Source organism: Capra hircus, chromosome 9 (genome assembly GCF_001704415.2).
Source record: "Capra hircus breed San Clemente chromosome 9, ASM170441v1, whole genome shotgun sequence".
NCBI classification, from domain to species: Eukaryota; Metazoa; Chordata; class Mammalia; order Artiodactyla; family Bovidae; genus Capra; species Capra hircus.
In genome coordinates, this window is record NC_030816.1 from 70270908 (window position 1) to 70297024 (window position 26117).

General features: G+C 37.4%; 1 protein-coding gene across 6 annotated transcripts in view; it reads right to left on the reverse strand.

Annotated features, from left to right (window-relative positions):
* SHPRH (SNF2 histone linker PHD RING helicase) overlaps positions 1 to 26117 on the reverse strand; it is a 120603-nt gene that overhangs the window by 86906 nt on the left and 7580 nt on the right. For 4 of the 6 annotated variants that reach the window (XM_018053309.1, XM_005684887.3, XM_013966588.2 and 1 more), the window contains 13 exons: positions 25127 to 25793; positions 19615 to 19744; positions 17370 to 17588; positions 14518 to 14596; positions 13714 to 13864; positions 12218 to 12326; positions 11515 to 11771; positions 9116 to 9775; positions 7647 to 7898; positions 6793 to 6871; positions 2371 to 2534; positions 1999 to 2255; positions 401 to 522 (listed from right to left, as the gene is read on the reverse strand). In XM_018053309.1, coding sequence (XP_017908798.1) covers positions 401 to 522; positions 1999 to 2255; positions 2371 to 2534; positions 6793 to 6871; positions 7647 to 7898; positions 9116 to 9775; positions 11515 to 11771; positions 12218 to 12326; positions 13714 to 13864; positions 14518 to 14596; positions 17370 to 17588; positions 19615 to 19744; positions 25127 to 25765 — 3118 coding nt within the window. In that variant the 5' untranslated portion in view covers positions 25766 to 25793. Of the gene's footprint in view, positions 1 to 400; positions 523 to 1998; positions 2256 to 2370; positions 2535 to 6792; positions 6872 to 7646; positions 7899 to 9115; positions 9776 to 11514; positions 11772 to 12217; positions 12327 to 13713; positions 13865 to 14517; positions 14597 to 17369; positions 17589 to 19025; positions 19275 to 19614; positions 19745 to 25126; positions 25794 to 26117 lie in introns of those variants that run through there. The other 2 variants (XM_018053310.1, XM_018053311.1) reach the window with 2 other exon arrangements.

Genomic DNA, 26117 nt, shown 5'->3' on the forward strand with positions numbered 1-26117 from the left:
GCACCTAGCAAATACTTGAATATTTGTTGGGAGAGTGAACTTACAAGTGATACTATTTTGTAAGTCAATGACCAACATTCACTTGAATGTGTCACAATTTAACCATTCTATTTCTAGGCATTTTGGTTGTTTCAGTTGTTCACTATTTTGATTGTTTCGATTGTTCACACAAAAAGCTTCTAAAAGTGGAAATGTTTGGGGAAAGCATATTGAAACATTTTTTCTTGAAATGTTCTGTGTAACTGCTCTCCATTAAGTTGGACCTATTTAAATTATGATTAATATTGTGGGAAAGTGTCTTTCTGGGGAGACTTTGATTTACATTAAAACTGTAATTGTAACTTTGATTTACATTATAAGTATTTAGAAGAATTGAAGATAACAAAGCATCACCTTCTACCTTTAATGATGTGGATGCCTGCTAAGCCATTGAGGGCACAGACTAGCTGCCGATGTGCCTCTTCACATTCAGTGCCACACTTCTTCTGCAGGGATGTCAGCAGTTCTTCCATTGTCATGGTGCTAAAAGAAAAGGCAAGTTTTACAGAACTAGAAAGAAGATTCCAAGTGAGAGAATAATACTACATAAGATCAAGAGTACCAGTCTCTGTTACAGAGTCTTTGTGATCCTTGATATCCGTTTACCTCCATTTTCATCACTACCATTATTAGTTTACTATTCTAGCAAGCTTTCTTTTGATCCTCTCATTCTTTAACTTTTTCTCATTTCAGTCAGTGAAGAGCAGAACTAGAAAAATCTTCCTAAAGTGCAAAGTGGTGGTTGTGGTGGTGAAGTCATTCAGTCATGTCTGACTCTTGCAACCCCAAGGACTGTAGCCTGCCAGGCTCCTCTGTCCATGGACTTCTCCAGGCAAGAATACTGGAGCAGCCATTCGTTCCATTCTCCAGAGTATCTTCCCAACCCAGGGATTGAAGGCAGGTCGCATCGCAGGCAAATTCTTTACTGTCTGAGCTATCAGGGAAGCCCCACAGCAACTCATATATACCTCTTGTGAAATACACAATGTTTTCTTTATATTATAGAGATCTATAAACTTTGTCTGATGGCTCAGACGATAAAGAATCTGCCTACAGAGCAGGAGACCTGGGTTTGATCCCTGTGACAGGAAGATCCCCTGGAGAAGAGAATGGCAACCCACTCCAGTATTCTTGCCTGGAGGATCCCATGGACAGAGGAGCCTATCAGGCTACAGTCCATGGGGTTGCAGAGTCAGACTCAACTTTGCAACTAACACTTTCATTAATCTTTGTCATTGCCTTTAGTTATCTACAAACTGCTTAAAGGCAAGGATAAGAGTCAAATTCCTCTTTATCTTTCTTATAGCACTTGAGGATATCTTTTTAATATCAAGTGCTAAAAAAAAAAAGAGGCTAGTTCCTATCACAGTTTGATGAACAAACAAATTTTTTTGGACAACAGAGTATTGAAAGGAATAATCAAAGAATATAGCTAGTATAATTATAAAGAAAATATTTAATAGGAATCTAATTCACCTAATTCCCTGATGTCAGAACCAAAAAATACAACACAAAATGAACAAAAGCATTTCATATCTGAAGTGCAGCGGAAGACAATTAAACAAAACCCCCCAAAAACAACAAAACCCTTCAACAGTCCTAAAAATATGTTCAAAACCATGAAAATAATTTTGATGTGGTTCTCTTTCACAAATGGGGTTCCATAGTGAAGAAAAATCACCACACTGCTAAAAACAGATGACAACTCAGTTCTAAGACCCTGAATGAAACCATGGGCTAGGAAGCTAACTGCTTTAATACTGTCTATGTATGCACGCATGCTAAGTCACTTCAGTCGTGTCCGACTCTGTGTGACCCCATGGACAGCAGCCCACCAGGCTCCTCTGTCCACGGGATTCTCTAGGCAAGAATACAGGAGTGGGTTGCCATTTCCTTCCCCCAATATTGTCGATCACTACTCTATTATCTCTTACAGCATAAGAAAACTGATAATAAAACCTTTTTTGGAGCGGCAAGAACTCGCCCCGAACCGCCTGTGGGTGGCAGCAGGCCTGTCGGAGCCTCAGCAATGGATATAGGATGGAGGTGACAGTCCTTCTGTCCAGGCTGCTGAGCTTCAAAGCCCAGTCGGAAATCTTCCTGAGTTTTACCACTGCATCCTGGCAGCACACCTCATGTTGACGGTGATAGAAATGTCTTTCCACTGGAGAAAAGTGAAGCCAGTGGGTTTCTTCTGTCTGAGGGGGTATCTGGATCTAAACAGAGAAGGAAAAAAAAAAGTCACTTGGAAATTTAACTTTTCACCCCAACTCTGCTTCTTCTCAAATTTTTTCCTAATACCCTTAATCAGTAAATACTTATCCTACTGACTTGATCAATCACATCTTTCTTCGCAGACCTCCACATTATCTTGGCAATAAAGCTGTAGAGGAAATGAGGATTCTTCTTGCAATAAGGACGATAGAGAAGTCGAACCCACCAGTGTCTGACACAGTAAGGTTCAACACCAAGAAATACCACTAACCCAAAAAGATCTGAAAGAAAAAAAAAAAAAGCATGTTGAGAATACAGATAGATAGTCTCTGACTTAGGATGGTTTGACTTAAAATTTTTGACTTTACCATGGAGCAAAAACAAATGTTAATTAATAAATCATCAAAACTTATTTATCTCTATCAGTCTAGCAGAGTGGCTACTGACTGGGGTGGAAGGATGTGATTTTGCCCACTGGGGACATTTGGCAATGACTGGAGACAATTATGTGTGTCACAACTGCAAGAACACTACCAGCATCAGGAGTGTAAAAGCTCAGTATCCAAAATAACCAGAACAGCCCCTAATAAAAATGAATATCTGACTCAAAATGTTAATGGGGCTAAGGTGGAGAAACCCTGGACTAACACAAAAAGAAAACAAATGAGACTTCTACTTCCAAATACAACATAGTAAGCTGAAGAAGTTGAACAGTTCTATGAAGACCTGCAAGACCTTTTAGAAGTAATACCCTAAAAAAGATGTCCTTTTCATTATAGAGGACTGGAATGCAAAAGTAGGAAGTCAAAAAGCACCTGGAGTAACAGGCAAATTTGGCCTTGGAGTACGGAATGAAGCAAGAAAAAGGCTAACAGAGTTTTGCCAAGGGAACGCACTGGTCATAGCAAACACTCTCTTCCAACAACTTAAGAGAAGACTCTACACACCAGATAGCCAACATCAAAATCAGATTGACTATATTCTTTGCAGCCAAAGATGAAGAAGCTCTATACAGTCAGCAAAAACAAGACTGGGAGCTGACTGTGGCTCAGATCATGAACTCCTTATTGCCAAATTCAGACTTAAATTGAAGAAAGTGGGGAAAACTACTAGACCATTCAGATATGACCTAAATCAAATTCTTTATGATTATATAGTGGAAGTGAGAAATAGATTTAAGGGACTAGATATGATAGACAGAGTACCTGAAGAACTATGGACCGAGATTCGTGACACTGACTGAACTGAAGTCACATCAGGCTAACATTCCCACCGCAGTTACTATTAACACAAAAAAACCCCCCAAAACCTGACATATTATAAGAGTGATAGCATTAACGATATCAGAGAATCACGGAAGACAAGATGAAAAATAAACTACATTTCCAGACATTCAGGAAATGCTATTTTTTAAGATAAGTTGGACATGAGAAAACTTTTGGAGTCATTATGTTGATTGTGGAAATAAACTCCCTGGTAAATATATATGTCAAAAGTTTACAAATTTTACATTTTAAATATTTCTAGTTTCATTATATGTCATTCATACCTCAATAAAGCTGTTTAGAAAATTAATCAAAAATTTGTTAAAGGGTGCCAGTTGCTCAAAACACCTGCCAACATCTTATTCATCCCAAATTAAGTACCCAGGGAACTGCCGAATTACTGCTCATATTCCTTTAAAATTAAAATACGAATAAAGTAACTGTGATAGGCATTTTCTCTACACCTTCCTAGCTAACTCTGGAGTTCAATGAAATCTTCAGTTCAGTTCAGTTGCTCAGTTGTGTCTGACTCTGCGACACCATGAATCGCAGAACGCCAGGTCTTCCTGTCCATCACCAACTCCTGGAGTTCACTCAAACTCATTTCCATCGAGTTGGTGATGCCATCCAACCATCTCACCCTCTGTCGTCCCCTTCTCCTCCTGTCCCCAATCCCTCCCAGCATCAGGGTCTTTTCTAATGAGTTAACTCTTCACATGACGTGGGCAAAGTATTGGAGATTCAGCTTTACCATCAGTCCTTCCAATGAACACCCAGGACTGATATCCTCCAGAATGGACTGGTTGGATCTCCTTGCAGTCCAAGGGACTCTCAAGAGTCTTCTCCAACACCACAGTTCAAAAGCATCAATTCTTCGGCGCTCAGCTTTCTTCACAGTCCAACTCTCACATTCATACATGACCACTGGAAAAACCATACCCTTGACTAGATGGACCTTTGTTAGCAAAGTAATGTCTCTGCTTTTGAATATGCTATCTTGGTTGGTCAAAACTTTCCTTCCAAGGAGTTAGCGTCTTTTAATTTCATGGCTGCAATCACCATCTGCAGTGATTTTGGAGCCCACAAAAATAAAGTCTGACACTGTTTCCCCATCTATTTCCCATGAAGTGATGGGACCAGATGCCATGATCTTCGATTGCTGAATGTTGAGCTTTAAGCCAACTTTTTTACTCTCCTCTTTCACTTTCAACAAGAGGCTTTTTAGTTCCTCTTCACTTTCTGCCATAAGAGTGGTGTCATCTGCATATCTGAGGTTATTAATATTTCTCCTGGCAATCTTGATTCCAGCTTGTGCTTCTTCCAGCCCAGCGTTTCTCATGATGTATTCTGCATAGAAGTTACAAGCAGCGTGACAATATACAGCCTTGACGTACTCCTTTTCCTATTTGGAACCAGTTTGTTGTTCCATGTCCAGTTCTAACAGTTGCTTCCTGACCTGCACAATAGGTTTCTCAAGAGGCAGGTCAGGTGGTCTGATATTCCCATCTCTTTCAGAATTTTCCACAGTTGATTGTGATCCACACAGTCAAAGGCTTTGGCATAGTCAATAAAGCAGAAATAGATGTTTTTCTGGAACTCTCTTGCTTTTTTGATGATCCAGTGGATGTTGGCAATTTGATCTCTGGTTCCTCTGCCTTTTCTAAATACAGCTTGAACATCTGGAAGTTCACGGTTCACATATTGCTGAAGCCTAGCTTGGAGAATTTTGAGCATTACTTTCCCAGCGTGTGAAATGAGTGCAATTGTGCGGTAGTTTGAGCATTCTTTGGCACTGTCTTTCTCTGGGATTGAAATGAAAACTGACCTTTTCCAGTCCTATGGCCACTGCTGAGTTTTCCAAATTTGCTGACATGAGTGTAGCACTTTTACAGCATCATCTTTTAGGATTTGAAATAGCTCAATTGGGATTCCATCACCTCCACTAGCTTTGTTCATAGTGATGCTTTTCAAGGCCCACTTGACTTCACATTCCAGGATGTCTGGCTCAAGGTGAGTGACCACACCACTGTGATTATCTTATTAACACCTAAATATTAACATATTGGACAGTTTCCCTTGTAACAGCAGACCACTAAATTTGGCCTTTTAATTAGCCTGATATTATTCTACAAATTGGAGAAGGCAATGGCACCCCACTCCAGTACTCTTGTCTGGAAAATCCCATGGATGGAGGAGCCTGGTAGGCTGCAGTCCATGGGGTTGCTAAGTGTCGGAGACGACTGATTGACTTTATTTTCATGTTTCACTTTCATGAATTGGAGAAGGAAATGGCAACCCACTCCAGTGTTCTTGCCTGGAGAACCCCAGGGACGGGGGATTCTGGTGGGCTGCCACCTATGGGCTTGCACATGGTCGGACACGACTGAAGCGACTTAGCAGCAGCAGCATTCTAGAAATATGCATCTTAATGTAACTTACTAAAATTACACAGGTATTTAAATATATACTTAAACATCTTCCTAAAAACCTCTTTTCCCCTAAAAATAATCATCAAAAAAATAGTGTTTCTCAGTTCAATGTAATAGATGTTGATATTTTTACTTTTGCAGAATAGTAAGTTATCCTGCTAAGAACAAATGATACATGAAAACCTGAATTTTCAAGAATGATAGGTTTTGAAGATAAATATCTGTCATAGGACTAAGGATATTTATATTTTTATAATTAAACCACATTTTAGTGACAGTTTTTCCAGAATTTATTATGTAAACCAACATTTACTTATTTAAACTTTTAGTCTTAAATATTTGCTACTTGGACAAAAGTTTTAAAAATGTTGTCTATGTTCTATAGAAAGAATTAGTTATATGAATGAGACTGATGTAGAAGCATCAGTTAAAATGTGTGAGTGGGAAGTCCTTATCTTTATAGACACAGCCAAGTGAAACTAATTCCTTTTTCTTCTCTCTTTCCCTCTTTCTTTCTTGTCAGGTTCTCCTTGTTTTCTACTCACCATTTTGGAACTTTGAGTCCAATTCAAACCTGTGTCTACAGTGTTCAGGCACGCAAAATAACTGCTCAAATCAGGACAGTAGGACTACTCAACTACATATCTGTCTTCATATATATGTATATATAAATAAAAAGCACTTGATTCCATTTAAAAAGGTAGATGTCTGCAACTATTAGGATCAAATATATTTTAATATATGCATAATCACCTAAGGATTTCTACCAAAGTTAAGCAATGCTTTTTGCTTAAAAAATTTAAGTTTTTCAAATAAATGCAATATGTGATGAAACCATCCATTACCTTCCAATCCTCTCTGTACTGGAGTGCCACTGATGCACCAGCGGTTAATCCCACTCAAGCGCTGAGCCATTTCTGCAGCCTGATGGGAGAGAATGAAAAGAGAGACACAAGAACAATGCAGGATTGTGTTTACTTATGAAAACAGCTCTCAAGCCCAGGCTTCAGGTCAGATGCATTTGCCCTTACAGAATAGTTATCACACTCAATCCTGAACATCATAGTCAATGGGTTATCTTCTAGTATGGGGCTCTTATTAGCAGGAGGCTGCAATGTGTCCTTTCAAAGAGGAAAGGAAATTCATGTATGGGTAGATTGAAAATGTCCCAGCTGACTGATACATTCCTTAGACCACCCCATCCTCCAGATGAGAAGAACCACTGTGCTAATAGGCATGACTTATTAATTCAGTTCAGGTCACAGACTGGGCAAAGAAGACAGAATAAAGACATACAGTGAAGTCTGAATAAAAGCTTTTCCTCTAGCATTTTTCTGTTACCATTTGGTCTCTGATAAAAAGCTGTCAGTTATCAGAACCTGTATGGTGAGTACTCCACGTGGCAGAAATGCTGATAAAAGTACCTAAGTAGAGTTTACTTAGATCTACATCACATAAAAACTACCATCTTCTTCAAATATACATGAACTTTTCATACAGAACGATGATTCTGAGTACCAAATAATTTCTTAGGATTATACAGCTCATGCATAAGAGAAAGCAAATGCAAAGTGTCCAAAGGCAAACTTGGCGAATGTCAATACTGTGGGTTAAACTACATGTAAACTATTAAATTTCCTATGAACAGTTTCCTCCAGTCTTTTCCCCAGCCCTCAAGTGATTCTTCAGAAATTCTCACTTTTACAGCAGGACATTCGACCATCTGAGCTTCATCAAGGCAGATCCTCCACCACTCCACAGCTACAAGAGGACTGGGAATAGCCATGTAGCGCTTCTGGTTCCTTAAGCGACGCCCATCCTCACTGTTGCTGTGTGGGATGTCTACATAGTTCAGCTCTGAACGGAGGACATCGTAAGTAATGATGACTATATCCTGTTCTGCCAAAAAATGAGGCTGTAAAAAACCATCTTTCTTCACTCCTTGATATACCTAGGATATAATCACAGACATTCATTTATACCCTTACCGAGCACTTCCTATTTGTTTATAACCAAGCATCCTATAAGATACATCCCAGACCTATTTAGAGAAAGATGCATTTTACTGTGGAAGACTAAAAACATAAGCAATGTGAAAGGAACTGGAACGAAGTAAACGCAAAAGCTTCACAGTGGAGACCAATTTTATGGCTAAGAAGGTAAACTCAGAGAGGAATTCAAATTTGCAGTAGATCTTGAAGTACATTCAAGAGTTTTCATGGGTGGAAGAAAGGGGAAAACGTAGGTGGGTAGATGGAATCAATAGTTTGTGCAAAAGCACAATGGTATGAGAAAGTTTAACAATAAGAGCTATTATTTACTGAATGCCTTTTATGTTTTAGCACTGCAAAGTTTTATCTCCCACCTTTAACAACAACTCTGTCAGTTGTTATTATTCCTATGTCACACATAGAAAACATGAAGTGACTTACTCAAAACTAGTAGAGTCAAGATACAAATCAAGGTTTGCCTCCTCTACAGAACAGAGCGCCTCAGTGGCAAAGTTGGTGTTTTATAAACTACTGTATTATACATGCCTATCATAGTGGCCGAAATATAGAAAATCTCCAATAACATTTGTGTGGAAAGAAGAAAAGAAGAACACAAAGGGTAAAAAATACTAACAGTAGTGAACAATAACATTAAATGAACACTCACTATGTGCCAGCACTTTATCAAACCATTTAATCTTCACAAAAAGTGTGTGGGGGTACAATTTTTAGAACTTAGCACAATTTCTGGCACACAATAGGTGTTCACTTGTTGAATGAGTAAATTCTTATTTTACAGAAGGGGTAACTGAGGCTTCAGAGGAAGATTCTGGAGCTAAAAGATATAGGATCATACAAACAGATAACTATTAAACAATGCTGCCTTTGAACTGCATTTCTTTCTGAATACAAAGATGTTTTCCTTTATATGATTAAGGACTTTTTCAAAAACTTTCATAACTTTCCACTCACAGTGCTTTAACTTCTGATGTCAGAAAAGAATAAGCAGTCTACTGTACTTTTTCTTATTCTCAGTTTCCTCTTTGAGTTCTGACTTAATATTATTATCTCATTAAGTTAATTTTGGGGATAAAAACAAGGTGACAAAGATTATAAAAATTATCATAAGCAAACACTTATATTTTCCTATCCCTTTAAAGAGTCCAAACTGTCTTACCAAGACTCGAAGAGATGATGACCTCACATGCCTGTTGATTTCATCCACCCACTGATGACAGATGGAACTGGGGGAGATGATCAGAGTCGCTCTCGTAGATACTGGCTCCATTGCAACAAGGCAGTGGGGGCAGTAGAAAGGTTTAATCTTCAGATTCTTCTCTTCATAATTCACACATTTTGCATGTTGCCACAAGTGGCATTTCAGGCACTGAACACGAGGCTTACAGTCTACCTGGTCAAGTTCACCACATATGCACTCAAAGCGATAAGTGGAAGAATTATAGGGACCCATGATATTAGAATGTGGCATGTCATCACCAACAGGATTTAGAGATTCAGCTTGGTCCTTTGCTGAATGTTCTTGATTGACTTCAAAGACACATGTACTTTCAGATGTAGTAACATCAGTAATTTCAGAGTTACCAGTAGGTGGACAGTGATCTTGCGGGTTGAGACTGATGTTCAGCTGGCTTTTTTCCCTTTTTGTGGACGGAACGGGTTTCTTCCTCCATTTACTACGATTTCTCCTGGGCTTGCAGTAATAATAGTAAGGATCATCATCATCATCAGAGGTGTTTGATGGCAAATATTCAGAGTCTGTGTCCTTGTTTCCTGATTTTCTGGATTCTTTCTGAGTTTTCCTTGGACTCCCCACTGCCTATGAAAAACATTATTTATTTAATTTATTTCAATGGAGTGACATAGCTAAAATTAAACACCCAACTTCATGTGCTTTACATAAAAATCTCGTAGTCAGTCTTTGTTACTCTTTCCCTGAGGAGAATCACTCCTGATCAGTGATTTTCAACTTGCTCTATGAACTCCTCTCCCTGTAGGACCAAAAGGAAAAGAAAACTCTACTGTTTTGTTTAATTAATATTTGGAAGGACCAAACTTAGAAATAACGGGAGCTACTAATTTTGCTATCAACCTCTTATAATTTACAGTCTGTCTAAATCAATAAAAGACTGGTAGTTTATAATACAAACTAGGGCAATTATGGGCTTCCCTGGTGGCTCAGTGGTAAAGAATCCACCGGTAGTGCAGGAGATATGGGGTTGAATCCCCGGGCTGTAAAGATCCCCGAGAAGGAAATGGCAACCCACTCCAGTATTCTTGCCTGGGAAATCCCATGGACACAAGGGCCTGTCCATGGGCTACAGTTCATGGGGTCACAAAAGAGTTGGACATGACTTAGTGACTAAACAACAATAGGGGAAATTATACAAATATCAAGTATTAAAATATAGCTTTTAACTAAAGTAAAAATTAATCTACTAGTTACTACAATAAACAAATAAATTCCTTCTTTCTCCTTTCTATTGGTGTACCCTCTTTACAATTATTTATTGAATGCCAATTCTGTGCCAGGCAACATGTTAGGTGCTGGGGATATAAGTATGAGGTATATTTAGCTCCTGGTCTCAAAGGAGTCTGTAGGACAAGAGAGAACAGTGAAAGGCAACCCACTCCAGTATTCTTGCCTGGGGAATCCTATGGACAGAGAAGCCTGGTGGGCTACAGTTCATGGTGTTGCAAAAGAGTAGGACACAACTGAGCATGACTCTTTAAAATGATGCTACAGGATTGCATAAGGGGGTTATACCACAGACAGGGGCGGCAGATGTCAGCTGCACCTTCCTAGAAGTGATGTCACAGTCAAGGGCGAACAGAGGAATGAATGACATTAACATGGAATGATTGGCATTAACTGAAGGAGATTTTCCTTTTGTGGAAAGAAGGATTATTAAAAGCAGAAGGATTATTAAAAGCACAGAAGTTCATTGCAGTCTTCTAACCTGGCTGGGGAGAAAATGCTGGAGACTCACTACTCTTGGAAGAGAACATTTTGGTCTGCAATTTCTTTCACAGCAGCTAAGCTAGTAACTCCACATTTTGAATTGTTGTCATCAGTCTTTTCTTGATTTATATTCACAAATTTTTAACTATTTTCTTAAAAGCAAATTGTAGTATTGGCCCAGAAGAGAAGTTTTATAACAAAATGTAAATATTTTAAAAGGTGATGACAAGGGAAAATGAGAACATATATAAAAGATTCAAATCGTATGTAAAGAGTTATGCAGATGTCATGTATTAACATTTTTAAAGTATGGAACGTGCTTTTTGAGTGCTGACAATAGCATGAGGGTGAAGAAACCTTATTTTAACCTATATTATGCTTTATAAACTAATTGCATAATCCACTCAATTAATACTTATTTTTAGTTTCTACTCTGATGGAACTTTTATTCAGAAAGTAGAAAACAGAAGTCATAGCCATTAGTGCTTTTCCTAATGTTTCTTTTTTATCATCTGGCTCTAAGAGCTTTAAACAGGTGGGATCTGTCAACTTACTTTGTAAAGTATCACATATAACTACTTGATAAATGCTGTTACCTGCTTTCTCGTTTTATCATATATGTCCTCTTCTTTGTAATTCTTCCCCAATGTAAAAGTACCAGAAAAACCATGGCCTTTGATCTGTTTCACAAGGCCTTCAAAAATTAAACATTTGAGCATCCGTTTCAGAAGACTCCTGTTCCGCTGAACATCATATCTATAGATAGAACTGACATACTTGTAGATGGAAAGAATAGAAACTCCTTTTTTTCCATTCATTTCTTTAACAGCTGTCAGGATCATCACACGTGTAGCTAAATGCAAAAGGATATGCTAACTCAGTCAAAACAATTATAGTGAAAAGAAAATAAAACTCAGTTAATCTTAATGTGCATTAAGAACCAAGTAAAAAATAAAGATTTATTAAAGACATGCTGTCGTATATCATCATTTTGAAGAATATGTAATGAGCTTATCTCAATTAAGAAGTAAATTACAGTAATGAAAATAATTTAAGAAGAATTACATTAATTTGCTAATCTATGAATTAAGCAACAAATTATCTGGATCAAGTCAAACCAAAGAATAAATCTTTAGTTTTGCTAAGATAATATGCCTTGTAACCAAACTTTTATGCAAAGTATAAACAACTGTAAAAACAATTATTTATAACAATTATAAGATATTTCTATTAAAGATTATAAGAATTAGAACAAATATCACTGCAAAGGCTGTTACCTTTAATAGATTTCATACTTACGGGGGCATTGAACTTTTTCTTTTGGTTCAAATTCCATATTCTGGGTTTCTGTCTTTTTTACATTTCCGCCAGAATAATGTGATGGAATGAAATAATTTACCACTTCTCCCTGATATAAACAACGTTTAGCAGTTACATAGTGTTTTGCTTTCAGTATTCTGAGTTGCTTCACAAAATTAACCCTCCTTCTATTAAGGAGATACAAAAGAATTATAACAAATTATGAAAGAAAGGGCTAAATAAGTTATTCACACATATAAACCTTATTTTTTATTTCAGAGTTAACAGCTAGCCATCATTTAAAAAAATTATGCATTTAAAAGTGTGAAACTTCTAAAATTAATATGTTTTAAGGCTTGTTTAAAATTGTATTAACCCACTGAATTTGTAATAGCAATCAAAATAAGTTAAAATTAACACAGCTAATGAGAAAAAAACCCTCAAAAGGAAGTTACTGATAGTTAAAACTGTACACGTCAACTCATTTTTCTACAAAGGAAACAGACATTCCCTACTCTATCCCTTACTCAAATCTGAAAGGATAATTTTGCAAACTTTACCCTATCAAAAGATCATATAACCGCTAAGGTTGAAAGCATGGTGGACCCTACAGGTAATTAAGGTTATGTCTTTAACTAGTGGCTTCATTTCGGCAGGATTTAATGTGCTAATTGACGATTTTATTATCTGAAAATATAAGCTATAAGCTATGAGTCTCAGTGAAGTTTTTTTTCTTATAAACTCTAAAATGTATATATTTAAACACAACTATACATTTTAGAGGGTTTTCCTAGGGGCTCAGATGGTAAAGAAATCCACCTGCAATGCAGGAGACCCAGGTTCAATCTCTGGGTCGGGAAGATCCTCTGGAGAAGAGAATGGCTACCCACTCCACTATTTTTGCCTGGAGAATCTCATGGATGGAGAAGCCTGGGGGGCTACAATCCCTGAGGTTGCAAAGAGTCAGAAATGACTGAGCGACTAACACACATACATTTTAGAATAAAGACTTAATTTATTGAGAAGTTTTATTTGTTTCCTTTGTTCGTTTCATTGAGAAATCTACTTACTAAGCTATTTACCCTTTAACAAAGTTCTAATTATTTGACCCCAAGATTTACATATCTGAGCTTTGCATAATTTTTGAAAAATAGCTCTCAAAAATATGTAGCAGTAATATGGAGATCAGAAGAAGTGACAAAACATTTGAGGAAGTAATCAAACTTTCCTAAGAGAATTTCTCTGCCAACTAGAAGGAAGCTTGATAAATAACAGCATACCTATCCCCTTCCTGGTTGGCCAATATCACTTTAAAAACTTCGCCAGGTCACAAATATCCCATTTTTTGTGCCTATGTGAAGTTAACAACTAATACAAATCATAAGCCGCAGAATAAACTGAAAGTGTTGACTTAAGTGCCAACCAAATGTTCAACATATGATGCTTTCTGGAGAACATATGCTCTGCTTTCCCAAGCCCTGTAGTACTCCTCCTACCTCAGGAAGAGTGAGAGCATCTTGTTTGACATCTTGTCGAGTATGTGTCAGAATCAGAGCCAAAACCTCCACTGTCTTTCCAAGACCCATCTCATCTGCTAAGATCCCACCAAGCAACTGTGGTCCAGCACTTGGGTACTCACGAATGATGCTAAAGGAAAATATAAGAAAAACACATCATAGGAATGCAAATATAAGTCATACTGTTCCTAAAGAGAACTGGGAGAAATGCATTAAAGTCTTAAGCTTTTTAAAACTCTGCTTTCAGTTGCAACAATTATAGACTTTAGATCATGAATAGAACAACTGTGAGACTAAAAAAACTGCCTGAGCTGACAACTTAAGTGCGCAGAAACAGAATGGGTACTATCATCATTTTTTTTTCTCCCATAAATAAAGGGAAGCATGTCTACCTTCTGTAACCTTTATGAATCTGTGAATAAAAATGGCAATAACTACTGATTCGATAATCATATTTAATGATTCCTAGAACTCTTTTATAATAAAATTAACAAGTTTGATGAACTGGCTCATAATAAGGTGATATTTTTACTTAAAAATTATTATCTCTTTAAATATCAATAAATACACATCTTAAGTCTATCCTACTGCATTTATCTACCAAAAAATTACAAGTGCTATTAATTCCATGTCTATCCTATCTATAAAACTGTCTAATGAGACTTTAATTTAGTATGCCTTTTTGAGGTACTGCCAAGGCTGAAGACATATGCCATCAGTCTCGTATAGGTTTTCATAATATTTGTTTTCAATATCAAGCACATAAGCAAAGTTTTGCCTTACCAGCCTGTGTATGGATTGTAGTAGAGTTTCAAACCTTCAGATGTAACAATTTCTCGCCATAGAAAGTGTAAGGCATTTTCTAAAGAAAAATAAACCATTTTCTGTTTAGTTTCTGTTCTGCCAGATAATCACATTAAAACAAAAGTAAGTCAACAGTCAGGATACCCTGGGAAGACACCTACATGTGGGTAAAAGGCCAGGACCCCACTCTCATTCTTCAGATATTATTCTTTTGCTTCCTTTGTTTAGCGTACAATTATTTTCCATAGAAGCAAGTGATAAGACAGAAAAACTAAAGCAAATTATACTTGCAATTATATTTTATTGGAAACTTTATAATTTAACTTATTAATTATATTTTAATTATGCAAAGTATAGCAAAATGTACAAATTATACTAGTATAGAGGATTAACAGGAAAAGAAAACCAATACATATCAAGGCTTACCGAATAAATGAATGCAGCTTGTCTTTTATACATGCTTAAAGAAGTTACCTTATATCGTTAAATAACTTCACAGATAAATTACACTGGGCTAATACATTAACTTATATCAGATCTAACCTTTCATATGGGTCTGAGTAGAGGAAAGGCTTAACTGAGGAAAAAAAAAAATCTAAAACTACAGCAATGAAGTACTGAGTCTGTGTCAACCAGCATCTTCCACTATCCCTTCCCAATATTTTAAGCTGTTTAAACCAACTGCTAAGTTGTAAGTATGTCTCTACTTCCAGAAACGGTTAGTCATTTTTTGTTACCTTCTTCAGTGATTAATAGATGAAGTAGGAATACAGACAATACAGGTTTTTTAAAATGAAAAAAATTAAAAGATAGAAAGTTTTAATTTATGGGAACCACAGAGAACCAAAAAACCACTAAATGACACATGTGACTTAATCAACAAAATCTAGCCTGAGGACAAAAAACAATGAATTATTGATACATGCAGCATGGATGAACCTCAAAAACATTATGTTGAAAGAAGGCAACTCCCTCCGCCTGAGTGGACACATTTTATCACTGTCTGTTTCAAAAACAGACAAAACTAATTTATGATGACAGTGGTTGCCTCCTGAAGGGATTGAAGTAGGAAAACTGACTAGGCAATGATGGAAAGTGCTGGGTGATGGAAATATTTTATGTCAGCACTGTATGAAACAAATATTAAAAGAAACAGGTAAAATTAATTTTAATATTTTTGTCTAACAATCAAATACAATATTATCACTTCAATATGTAATCAATGTAAAAAGTAGTAGTGAGATATTTCACATTCTTTTCTTTTTGTACTATTGGAAATTTAGTGTGTATTTTAAACTTACACCACATAATTCGGACAGTCACATTTCAAGTTTAAAGAGGCATGGGTGGCCAGTGTCTACTTTTGGGAAAGTCTGGTTCTATGTCTTGGTTCTATGTCTGGTTCTATGTCTGGTTCTATGTCTGGTTCTATGTCTTTGGGAAAGTCTGGTTCTATGAATTGCTGGTTACATAGATGCAGAGATTTATCCAAACTTAACAAACTGTGCCCTTAAGATCTATGCATTTACTGTATATGTTACACCTTAATCAAATTCCTTAGTTAAAAAAAATTATTTTATTTTAGAGAAAAAAATAACCTGTAGGAAATTCTATAGAACTATAAAATTTCTTCAACAAATATAAGAAAAAAATAGAAGAGGAAATAAAACCTATGGACTAAAAGAAACTTAAGAGACACCAGGTAATTCCAATACTATATGGATATTACTTGGTTTCAGATTTGAACATACTAAAGAGAGAAATAGAAAGGGGGTTAGGAAGGAAGAGAGACAGTGATATTGAGAAATTTTGGGGTTTCAAAATTCATTATATATATATATATTTGTTTAAAAGAACCTGTATCTTTTAATGAAATAAACTGAAATATTAACAGATGAAATGATATGTGGGGTTATTGTTGCTATCCAGTCACTCAGTTGTGTCCGACTCTTTGCGACCCCATGGACTGTACCACCAGGCTCCTATGTCCATGGGGTTTTCCAGGCAAGAATACTGGAGCAGGTTGCCATTTCCTTCTTCATGAGGCATTACTACTTCAAAATAATTCAGAATATGGGAGAAGCAAGAGTAAGAAATAATATTGGCTATGAACTGATAGTTCCAAAATAAAAAGTTTAAAAAAGTTTGTTGGATAAAAAAGTGGGAGAAATATGGAAGAGTTATTCATCACTAATTAAAATAAATCTATACAGGAAAAAGGAGAAATGGTTAGCACTTCACTTCCTAGGGTCATGTAAAAATCTCATCTAGTGCCCAACCCTGTAAAGACAATGATAAAGCAGCGACACAGATGATTCCCATAAATTGACTACTTTTATAAAAACACTTACTAGATGACATTTCATTATTTATTTTGTGGAGTAAAGAAAATAAGTATAACTAGGAAACGCAGATGAATCATGTTAGTCTCCCACTTTTATAAACGTGCTTTCTGTTCCTAACATTCATGATTAAATTGTACAGTTTCTTTCACATATTAGCACAATTCCCATCTGATCAGGTTACAAAAGCAATTCTTAGTTGGAAAGGCATGTAAAAAAAATTTCTTGGTTTTTAAAAATTCCATCAAGGCAGCCTTTACTCTGGTTGGAAAAATCAGTTCAAACGTTTACAGATGAGGGAACTCATAAATGAATTTCTCTAGGTGTCAATTTTGAAGGATATCTTAGAAAATAATTTTGTTCACAGTAACACACCCATTCTCTCCCATGCTTTCAATATAATTTGTTTACTGACTGATTTCCTCCACCCTAACTCTCTCATCTAATTACTCTGATCAATTTGCCTTTCTTTAAGTATCTTATACTTGCCACTAGCAGGGGTGCTTTTGAAATGCTCCTGTTGTAGCATCCAGTTGACAGCCTCTCTTTGGTATGGTCTCAACACAGGAGTCAGTGCAGGATGCTGGACATCCACTTGGATGGACCGAGTTTCTTGCTGATGTGTCTGCTTCACAAAGTGATAGAGTTCATCAATGTCTTGTCCCTCTGGCTCACTATCGGAACCTTCCTCATCCTCTTCCAACACATCTGTATATCCAAGAACAAGTGTACTCAGAACAACAAGATCTACATTTATAATTATAAGCAATTCTTATTCCCAGAACATACCATATACTCTCCCGACTCTGGGGCTTTGCTTAGTGTGCCTTTTGACTGACCAAAAATCTATGCTTCCACTCTTCAAGGTAATGTAATTGATACTTTTTTCATGACATTATGTTTTCCCTGATCAGAATACTCTCCTCTGTATTATGCAACACTCTTATACACTGGATATAACAATACATTGTAGTCTTTCTCATAGTATAATCGTTTGTGCGCATTCATCCCTTCCCCACTGAACTGTAATGCTTTTTGAGAGCAAAGGCTGTCTTTTGTTTTTATGGCCCCTCTGAGCAGCCAGCATGTGCTATGCCCATCGTAGATGTTTAATAAGCCTCTGAGGAACTGAATGTGAATATCTATTGCAGTTTGTAAAAGAGTAATTTATTTTACTTTTACAACATTAAAAAAATCCACAGGCAGACAATTTTCCTATATCTAATAAGACAAAGTTTCCCATTCTATTTCTTATGCTAAAAAAGGATAGGTATTTGGTAACAGCAGCAGCAGCCAATTAGGAGACTAAGGGCTTATGCCACCAATACAAATCCATAAGAATTTCAGATTCATTTGTTGGGCACAACTGCCCTGTGGAAAAAGATTCATGCCTGCTGCTGCCGCGTCGCTTCAGTTGTGTCCGACTCTGTGCGATCCCATAGACGGCAGCCCACCAGGCTCCTCTGTCCCTGGGATTCTCCAGGCAAGAACACTGGAGTGGGTTGCCATTTCCTTCTCCAATGCATGAAAGTGAAAAGTGAAAGTGAAGTCGCCCAGTCATGCCATGCCTACGATGTGGAAAAAAAAAAACAACCCTCAAACTCTTGAAAAATTTGCAAGGCCCCTGTTGCCAATGATTTATTACTGAATGGTTTCAAACAGGCTTACAGACATTTGTAGGACATACCTCACAAGCCTTAAAATAGAGACTGTACCACAAAATACACAATTAACTTTTTTCAATAAAAATTATATCCTTTTAAGATTTTCAAAAGTTTACAATAAATGTGTAGTTACATGCTTGGCTATTTCTGTTAGTGTAGGTGCATATTATTAGTAATTAAATTTGAAGTTTTCCTTTGAAAAGTTCCAGTTTTATTATTTTTAAAAGGCAGAATAATGGACTCTTATCATAACTCTGAAAAAGTTCTAGATGGACTTGAAAGCATTCCTTCCAATTCTGAAACCAGTGATTTTCTTTTTTTATGTCTTTAACATGCAAATGATTTACTATTATTAGTATTATGAAGCTTCGCAAAGAATGTACTGCAGAAAAACAACTCAATAACCAAGCTTAGAAACTGATTTCCCAGATATCCCAGTATAAAACTGTTCTGATTTGCACCAGAAATAAGGCTGACCCACCATGAGCAGGACTTGGAGAATCTGAGCCGTTTTTCCAGTCGTGCTGATGGGCTGCAGCAAGCCATCCACACTCTCCCTTGGGAACCAATGGCAGACAACTCTGAAACTGCAGTCCTGACCAAGGATGCAACTTCTTGCCAAGAAACAGTAGCAAAGTTAACTGGTCTTTATGGGAAGCAGGCTCTTGAGATTATTTGTCAGACTGCAAAGGAGAGGTGGAGTAAAGGCCGGCCAAGAATCTCCGGCCATAACAAAATAAAAAAAAAAAACAACACAGCAATAATGCAAAAATTCCAATCAGCTCAGATCCCTTTATATTCTGCCTAGTGATGCTACCAACATTTCTTGAGTACACACTATAAGCTAAGCATATTATTAAGCAAAAAAAAAAAAAAAAAAAAAAAAAGACAAAAAGTATAGTAGTGGGGGCATTTAAGATAAGTATAACTTTGTCATACAGCAATTTTATGTTGGTTGTTCAATTTTATTATGGTTTTATTAGCTGTTTTTCTGGTTGTTATATACAGGATTTGGGAGAAATCCACAGCTCTTCAGTAGCAGCAATTTTAAAGCTTACTTTAAAAATTACCTGGAATAATAAAATTGTATAGCTTTTCCATCACTCTCTTCATGAGTTGATTGAACTTTTTCATTCTTGAACTTGCATCACTCAGAAAATCTGGTTTTGCCAGGCCAGCTTCCAAAAGATAAATTCCAACCTACAAATAATTAATCAACATTAGAAAGTTTTGACTGTACTACACCATTTTTTATGACCATATAAGAAACACATTTTTAACACCATCAGTTTTAAAGGTATTCAGAGTATTTACCCCACAAGCTCTAAATATATACCTACCAAATCTCACATATTTCCACTTTCAATAACAAATTTATTCTGCAAATGCAGTGCTTACTATGTATGATGCACCACTGAAGTAGCCAGAAAAAAATATTTCCCTAACTGGAACCAAACCTGTGAGACTGTGATGAGAACGCCAATTCTACCTACCAAGTCAATGATTTCCCAGCTAGATGATCATCAGAATAATCAGTGATGCTGGTTAAAAATACAGATTCCCCAAGAAGATTCTTAAACACAGATAGGTTTTACTAATCCCTATTACTAGATCAAACACTAAAATGTTCAGGAAAATAAGCCCTGATTAAAGCTGTACAGCTTGACTTTGGTGAAACAATGTAGTATAAAGCTTTCCAGTCAAAATACTTGAATTTTAATACTGGCATTGATATTTAAGAGCTAAAAGAACACAAAATGATTGATTTTAACCCAAATGTTGTCATTTGTAAAATGGAGAGACAACTATATGAGATAGCCCACTTAGTATAATTTTAAAAGTTCCTAATGGTAGATAATCAACAAACACAGTTTCCTGCATTTCCCTGTATTATGCTGGGCCTGATTCCATGATCACTGAGAGTCTCACATTCTTTCAGTAAAGAACAAAATTCAATAAGCATTACACTGGAATAAGCGGCAAAGAATACTTTTCATTATTATTTATATTCTGCTCTGTGTTTGCTTAGAGATGCCCTGGTATTGCAGCAGTAAGTGTTTAAATATTTATAAAAGTAGGGATTAGGGAAGACAGAAGAGATGAAGACTTGATGTGGGTGAGAAGTGGATAGAACACAGACATACAAACCACAAATTCTTAAATCTGTTTTTAACTTGAGCCACAATTTATGGCACTCACAGTCACCAGAGGGGATGCTAGGTTGCAGAGGTTGACTGTACAGGGAAGAATTAATTACAATCTAATGCTTCTAAAATTTCTCCTTTCCTCAGTCAATTTTGAAGCTATAAATAGGGCTATTGATATAACTGCTTTTCAGTGTGAGAAATGTATAACACACATGTGTGATGTTTTCAACTGAACAAAAGTGAATTTAGCATTTTAGAATTCCACGTATTGAATCAAGTATATGTCAAGTATTAGCATGAAGACATATTAACTTCTTTACAGTTCGAAGTACATTTACTTACATTACCTCCCCTGATTTTCAGCACAGTTGTATGAGGTAAAATGAATATTATTTACATGTCATATGGAAAGAAGCTGAAATTAGAGTCTTTAAAAGAGTCACAAAAAGTTACTTGGCTAGTGAATAGTAGAGCCTGAAATGAATCATAAGTTTATTCAGCCATTTGCTGAAAATCTGTTTAGTATTTGGTATTCTATTCAGTAGTGAAGATTAAAAAAACTTCATAGTCGAGTGAGGGGGAAAGTCTAAAATGGAAGTACACTACAAGCGATCAAGGCAAAAATAAGCATGTGCATCAGGTATTACGGGGGAAGAGCACATAACACCGTGCATGGAGTTTAAGAAAAGATCTCCCCAGATGAAGTAAACCCTGAGCTGCACATTGAGGAATGACCAGGAGTTTTGAGGGATGAGGAAGCAACAACCCAGGCAGAGGGAAGTATGAGAGTGAAAGCACAGATGCAGAGAGACATCAGGGTGTATGCAGGAAACAAATCAATCTGTAGTTTCTGGGACAGAATAAAAAGCAGAGTGATAAAGAGTTGAGAGGGAGACAGATAAAGCTGGAGGAGACAAAGGTCTATCTAAGGAGAGACTTATATGCTGCATTATAGTTAATTCCGTAGGCATAAATAGACTAGAATGTGGTCCACTGGAGAAGGGGATGGCAAACCACTTCAGTATTCTTGCTTTGAGAACCCCATGAACAGTATGAAAAGGCAAAATGGTAGGATATTGAAACAGGAACTCCCCAGGTCGGTAGGTGCCCACTATGCTACTGGAGATCAGTGGAGAAATAACTCCACAAAGATCGAAGGCATGGAGCCAAAGCAAAAACAATACCCAGCTGTGGATGTGACTAGTGATAGAAGAAAGGTCCGAAGCTGTAAAGAGCAATATTGCATAGGAACCTGATTCAGGACCTATTGTTAGGTCCCTGAATCAAGGCAAATTGGAAGTGGTCAAACAGGAGATGGCAAGAGTGAACGTTGATATTCTAGTAATCAGCAAACTAAAATGGACTGGAATGGGTGAATTTAACTCAGATAACCATTATATCTACTACTATGGGCAGGAATCCCTTAGAAGAAATGGAGTAGCCATCATGGTCAACAAGAATCCGGAATGCAGTACTTGGATGCAATCTCAAAAACGACAGAATGATCTCTGTTTGTTTCCAAGGCAAACCATTCAATATCACGGTAATCCAAACCTAGGCCCCAACCAGTAATGCTGAAGAAGCTGAAGTTGAACGGTTCTATGAAGACCTACAAGACCTTTTAGAACTAACACCCAAGAAAGATGTCCTTTTCATTATAGGGGACTGGAATGCAAAAGTAGGAAGTCAAGAAACACCTGGAGTAGCAGGCTAATTTGGCCTTGGAGTATGGAATGAAGCAGGGCAAAGGCTAATAAGAGTTTTGCCAAGATAATGCACTGGTCATAGCAAACACCCTCTTCCAACAACACAAGAGAAGACTCTACACATGGACATCACCAGATGGTCAATACTGAAAACAGATTGTTTATATTCTTTGCAGCCAAAGATGGAGAAGCTCTACACAATCAGCAAAAATAAGACCGGGAGCTGACTGTGGCTCAGATCATGAACTCCTTATTGCCAAATTCAGACTGAAATTGAAGAAAGTGGGCAAAACCACTAGACCATTCAGGCATGACCTAAATCAAATCCCTTATGATTATACAGTGGAAGTGAGAAATAGATTTAAGGGTCTAGATCTGATAGATGGACAGAGGTTCATGGCATTGTACAGGAAGACAGGGATCAAAACCATCCCCATGGAAAAGAAATGCACCAAAGCAAAATGGCTGTCTGAGGAGGCCTTACAAATAGCTGTGAAAAGAAGAGAAGCAAAAAGCAAAGGAGAAAAGGAAATATATATGCATCTGAATGTAGAGTTCCGAAGAATAGCAGGGAGAGATAAGAAAGCCTTCTTCAGCGATCAATGCAAAGAGATAGAGGAAAACAACAGAATGGGAAAGACTAGAGATCTCTTTAAGAAAATGAGAGATACCAAGGGAACATTTCATGCAAAGATGGGCTCGATAAAGGAGAGAAATGGTATGGACCTAACAGAAGCAGAAGACATTAAGAAGAGGTGGCGAGAATACACAGAACTGTACAAAAAAGATCTTCAAGACCCAGATAAACACGATGGTGTGATCACTCACCTAGAGCCAGACATCCTGGAATGTGAAGTCAAGTGGGCCTCAGAAAGCATCACCATGAACAAAGCTAGCGGAGGTGATGGAATTCCAGTGGAGCTGTTACAAATCCTGAAAGATGATGCTGTGAAAGTGCTGCACTCAATATGCCAGCAAATTTGGAAAACTCAGCAGTGGCCACAGGACTGGAAAAGGTCAGTTTTCATCCCAATCCCAAAGAAAGGCAATGCAAAACAATGCTCAAACTACCACACATTTGAACTCATCTCACATGCTAGTAAAGTAATGCTCAAAATTCTGCAAGCCAGGCTTCAGCAATACGTGAACTGGGAACTTCCAGATGTTTAAGCTGGTTTTAGAAAAGGCAGAGGAACTAGAGATCAAATTTCCAACATTCGCTGGGTCATGGAAAAGGCAAGAGAGTTCCAAAAAAAATATCTATTTCTGCTTTTGACTATGCCAAAGCCTTTGACTTTGTGGATCACAATAAACTGTGGAAAATTCTGAAAGAGATGGGAATACCAGACCACCTGACCTGCCTCTTGAGAAACCTGTATGCAGGTCAGGAAGCAACAGTTAGAAGTGGACATGGAACAACAGACTGGTTCCAAATAGGAAAAGGAGTACGTCAAGGCTGTATATTGTCACCCTGCTTATTTAACTTCTGTGCAGAGTACATCATGAGAAATGCTGGGCTGGAAGAAGCACAAGCTGGAATCAAGATTGCCAGGAGAAATATCAATAACCTCAGATATGCAGATGACACCACTCTTATGGCAGAAAGTGAAGAGGAAATAAAAAGCATCTTGTTGAAAGTGAAAGAGGAGAGTGAAAAAGCTGGCTTAAAGCTCAACATTCAGAAAACGAAGATCATGGCATCTGGTTCTATAACCTCATGGGAAACAGATGGGGAAACAGTGGAAACAGTGTCAGACTTTATTTTTGGGGGCTCCAAAATCACTGCAGATGGTGACTGTGCCATGAAATTAAAAGACGCTTACCCCTTGGAAGGAAAGTTATGACCAACCTAGACAGCATATTAAAAAGCAGAGACATTACTTTGCCAACCAAGGTCCGCCTAGTCAAGGCTATGGTTTTTCCAATGGTTATGTATGGAGGTGAGAGTTGGACTGTGAAAAAAGCTGAGCGCCGAAGAATTGATGCTTCTTAACTGTGGTGTTGGAGAAGACTCTTGAGAGTCCCTTGGACTGCAAGGAGATCCAACCAGTCCATTCTGAAGGAGATCAGCCCTGGGATTTCTTTGGAAGGACTGATGCTAAAGCTGTAACTCCAATACTTCGGCCACCTCATGTGAAGAGTTGACTCATTAGAAAAGACCCTGATGCTGGGAGGGATTTGGGGCAGGAGGAGAAGGGAACAACAGAGGATGAGATGGCTGGATGGCATCACCAACTTGATGGATATGAGTCTGAGTAGACTCCGGGAGCTGGTGATGGACAGGGAGGCCTGGTGTGCTGCGATTCATCAGGTTGCGAAGAGCTGGACACAACTGAGTGACTGAACTGAACTGAACTGAAAATAGACTAGAATTGCATTTGCATTCATATCATACCAGCCCAGAGACAAAGGAGATGAAAGAAATGAAAAGGCAACGACTTAAGGATTGCTACTGGAAGGGAAAGAGATAATGAAGATCAAAAGAAGTCACTGAGAGTAGAGCTAGAAGCGGTGAATCAGGAAGATCCCAAAGTACAGCCTGGAAATGACTGGCTATGATATATAAAAAATATATATTTTTATAGTTATTGAATGCCCCCAATGAAGTGTACTTTGACACTTAATAATGAAATGCTTATCGCTGGCTTTACAGGGCTTCCTTCTAAGTTAATTTCAAAATGGGGTATCCAATGCAGAAGAACCTTAAAGGACACCACATAAATTGATACCTTGATAATGTTATTTTCTTCTGGTTTTTGGTAAAGTTTTATTCTTTTCTTCTTTTGCAGCCATCCCAAATCTTGTAACATTTCACTGCTGAAGGACGACTCCACTTGAATTCCCTTGTCACAGATACTGACTGGCTCATTGAGTCCTCTTTCTTTTTTCTCTACATTTTCACATCCTGAATGAACATAGATCAGGAACTGATTGCTCAACTCGGGACTCATTAGTGTAAAACTCTTTTCAGAAAAATTTTGAATTAAACACTGTTCAGGAAGAAGCTGAAGAGTGAATTCTCCTAGAAATGCTTTCCAAGACTTATCAAAGTGATAGGGAGAAATTACAATATTCAGCTTTACAGACAAAGGGGAAAAAACACCACCAGTCTCTTCTTTATCAATTGATTTTGAGATGCTCACGGCTTTGGAACATCTCTTCTTTTCTCTATGAGCCACTTCTTCCTGTAGACTGTCATCTACGATGATGCGGTGAGCAGGAGAGGGGTCCAAACCTGGGCAGGACTGCTCGTCATCGGTTAAGGTGAGAGGTTCATTCCTTCTGTCCTCATGCATATTCCAGCAAAGCTGCTGTTGCTTTTCCTCATCTACCCTCACTGGGGGAGCACGTTTCCGTCGGCTGCTCATCCTCAAGTTCTCTTGGTAAATGTGAACCCTAGAAGATAAACACAACAGCAGACATTCCAAGAGAGGATTTTAGTATAAAAATATTCCCAGATGAGCAATTTAACATAGAATAATAATCCCACACATAACATGACATCTTTAAAGAGATACATAAAGCAATGGATAATTGTTTTTAATAAGTTAAATACAGGTATGGAACACATTGACTATAATCTCTTGTATCACACAAATCCTAATCATCTTAACGGTCTTTTTAGAGAAGTTTAATATAGACAAATTTTTGTTTAAAATAAATTCTAAAAATATGTATAATGATTTTTGAATGCATGATGGGTAAATCTCTCAAATATTC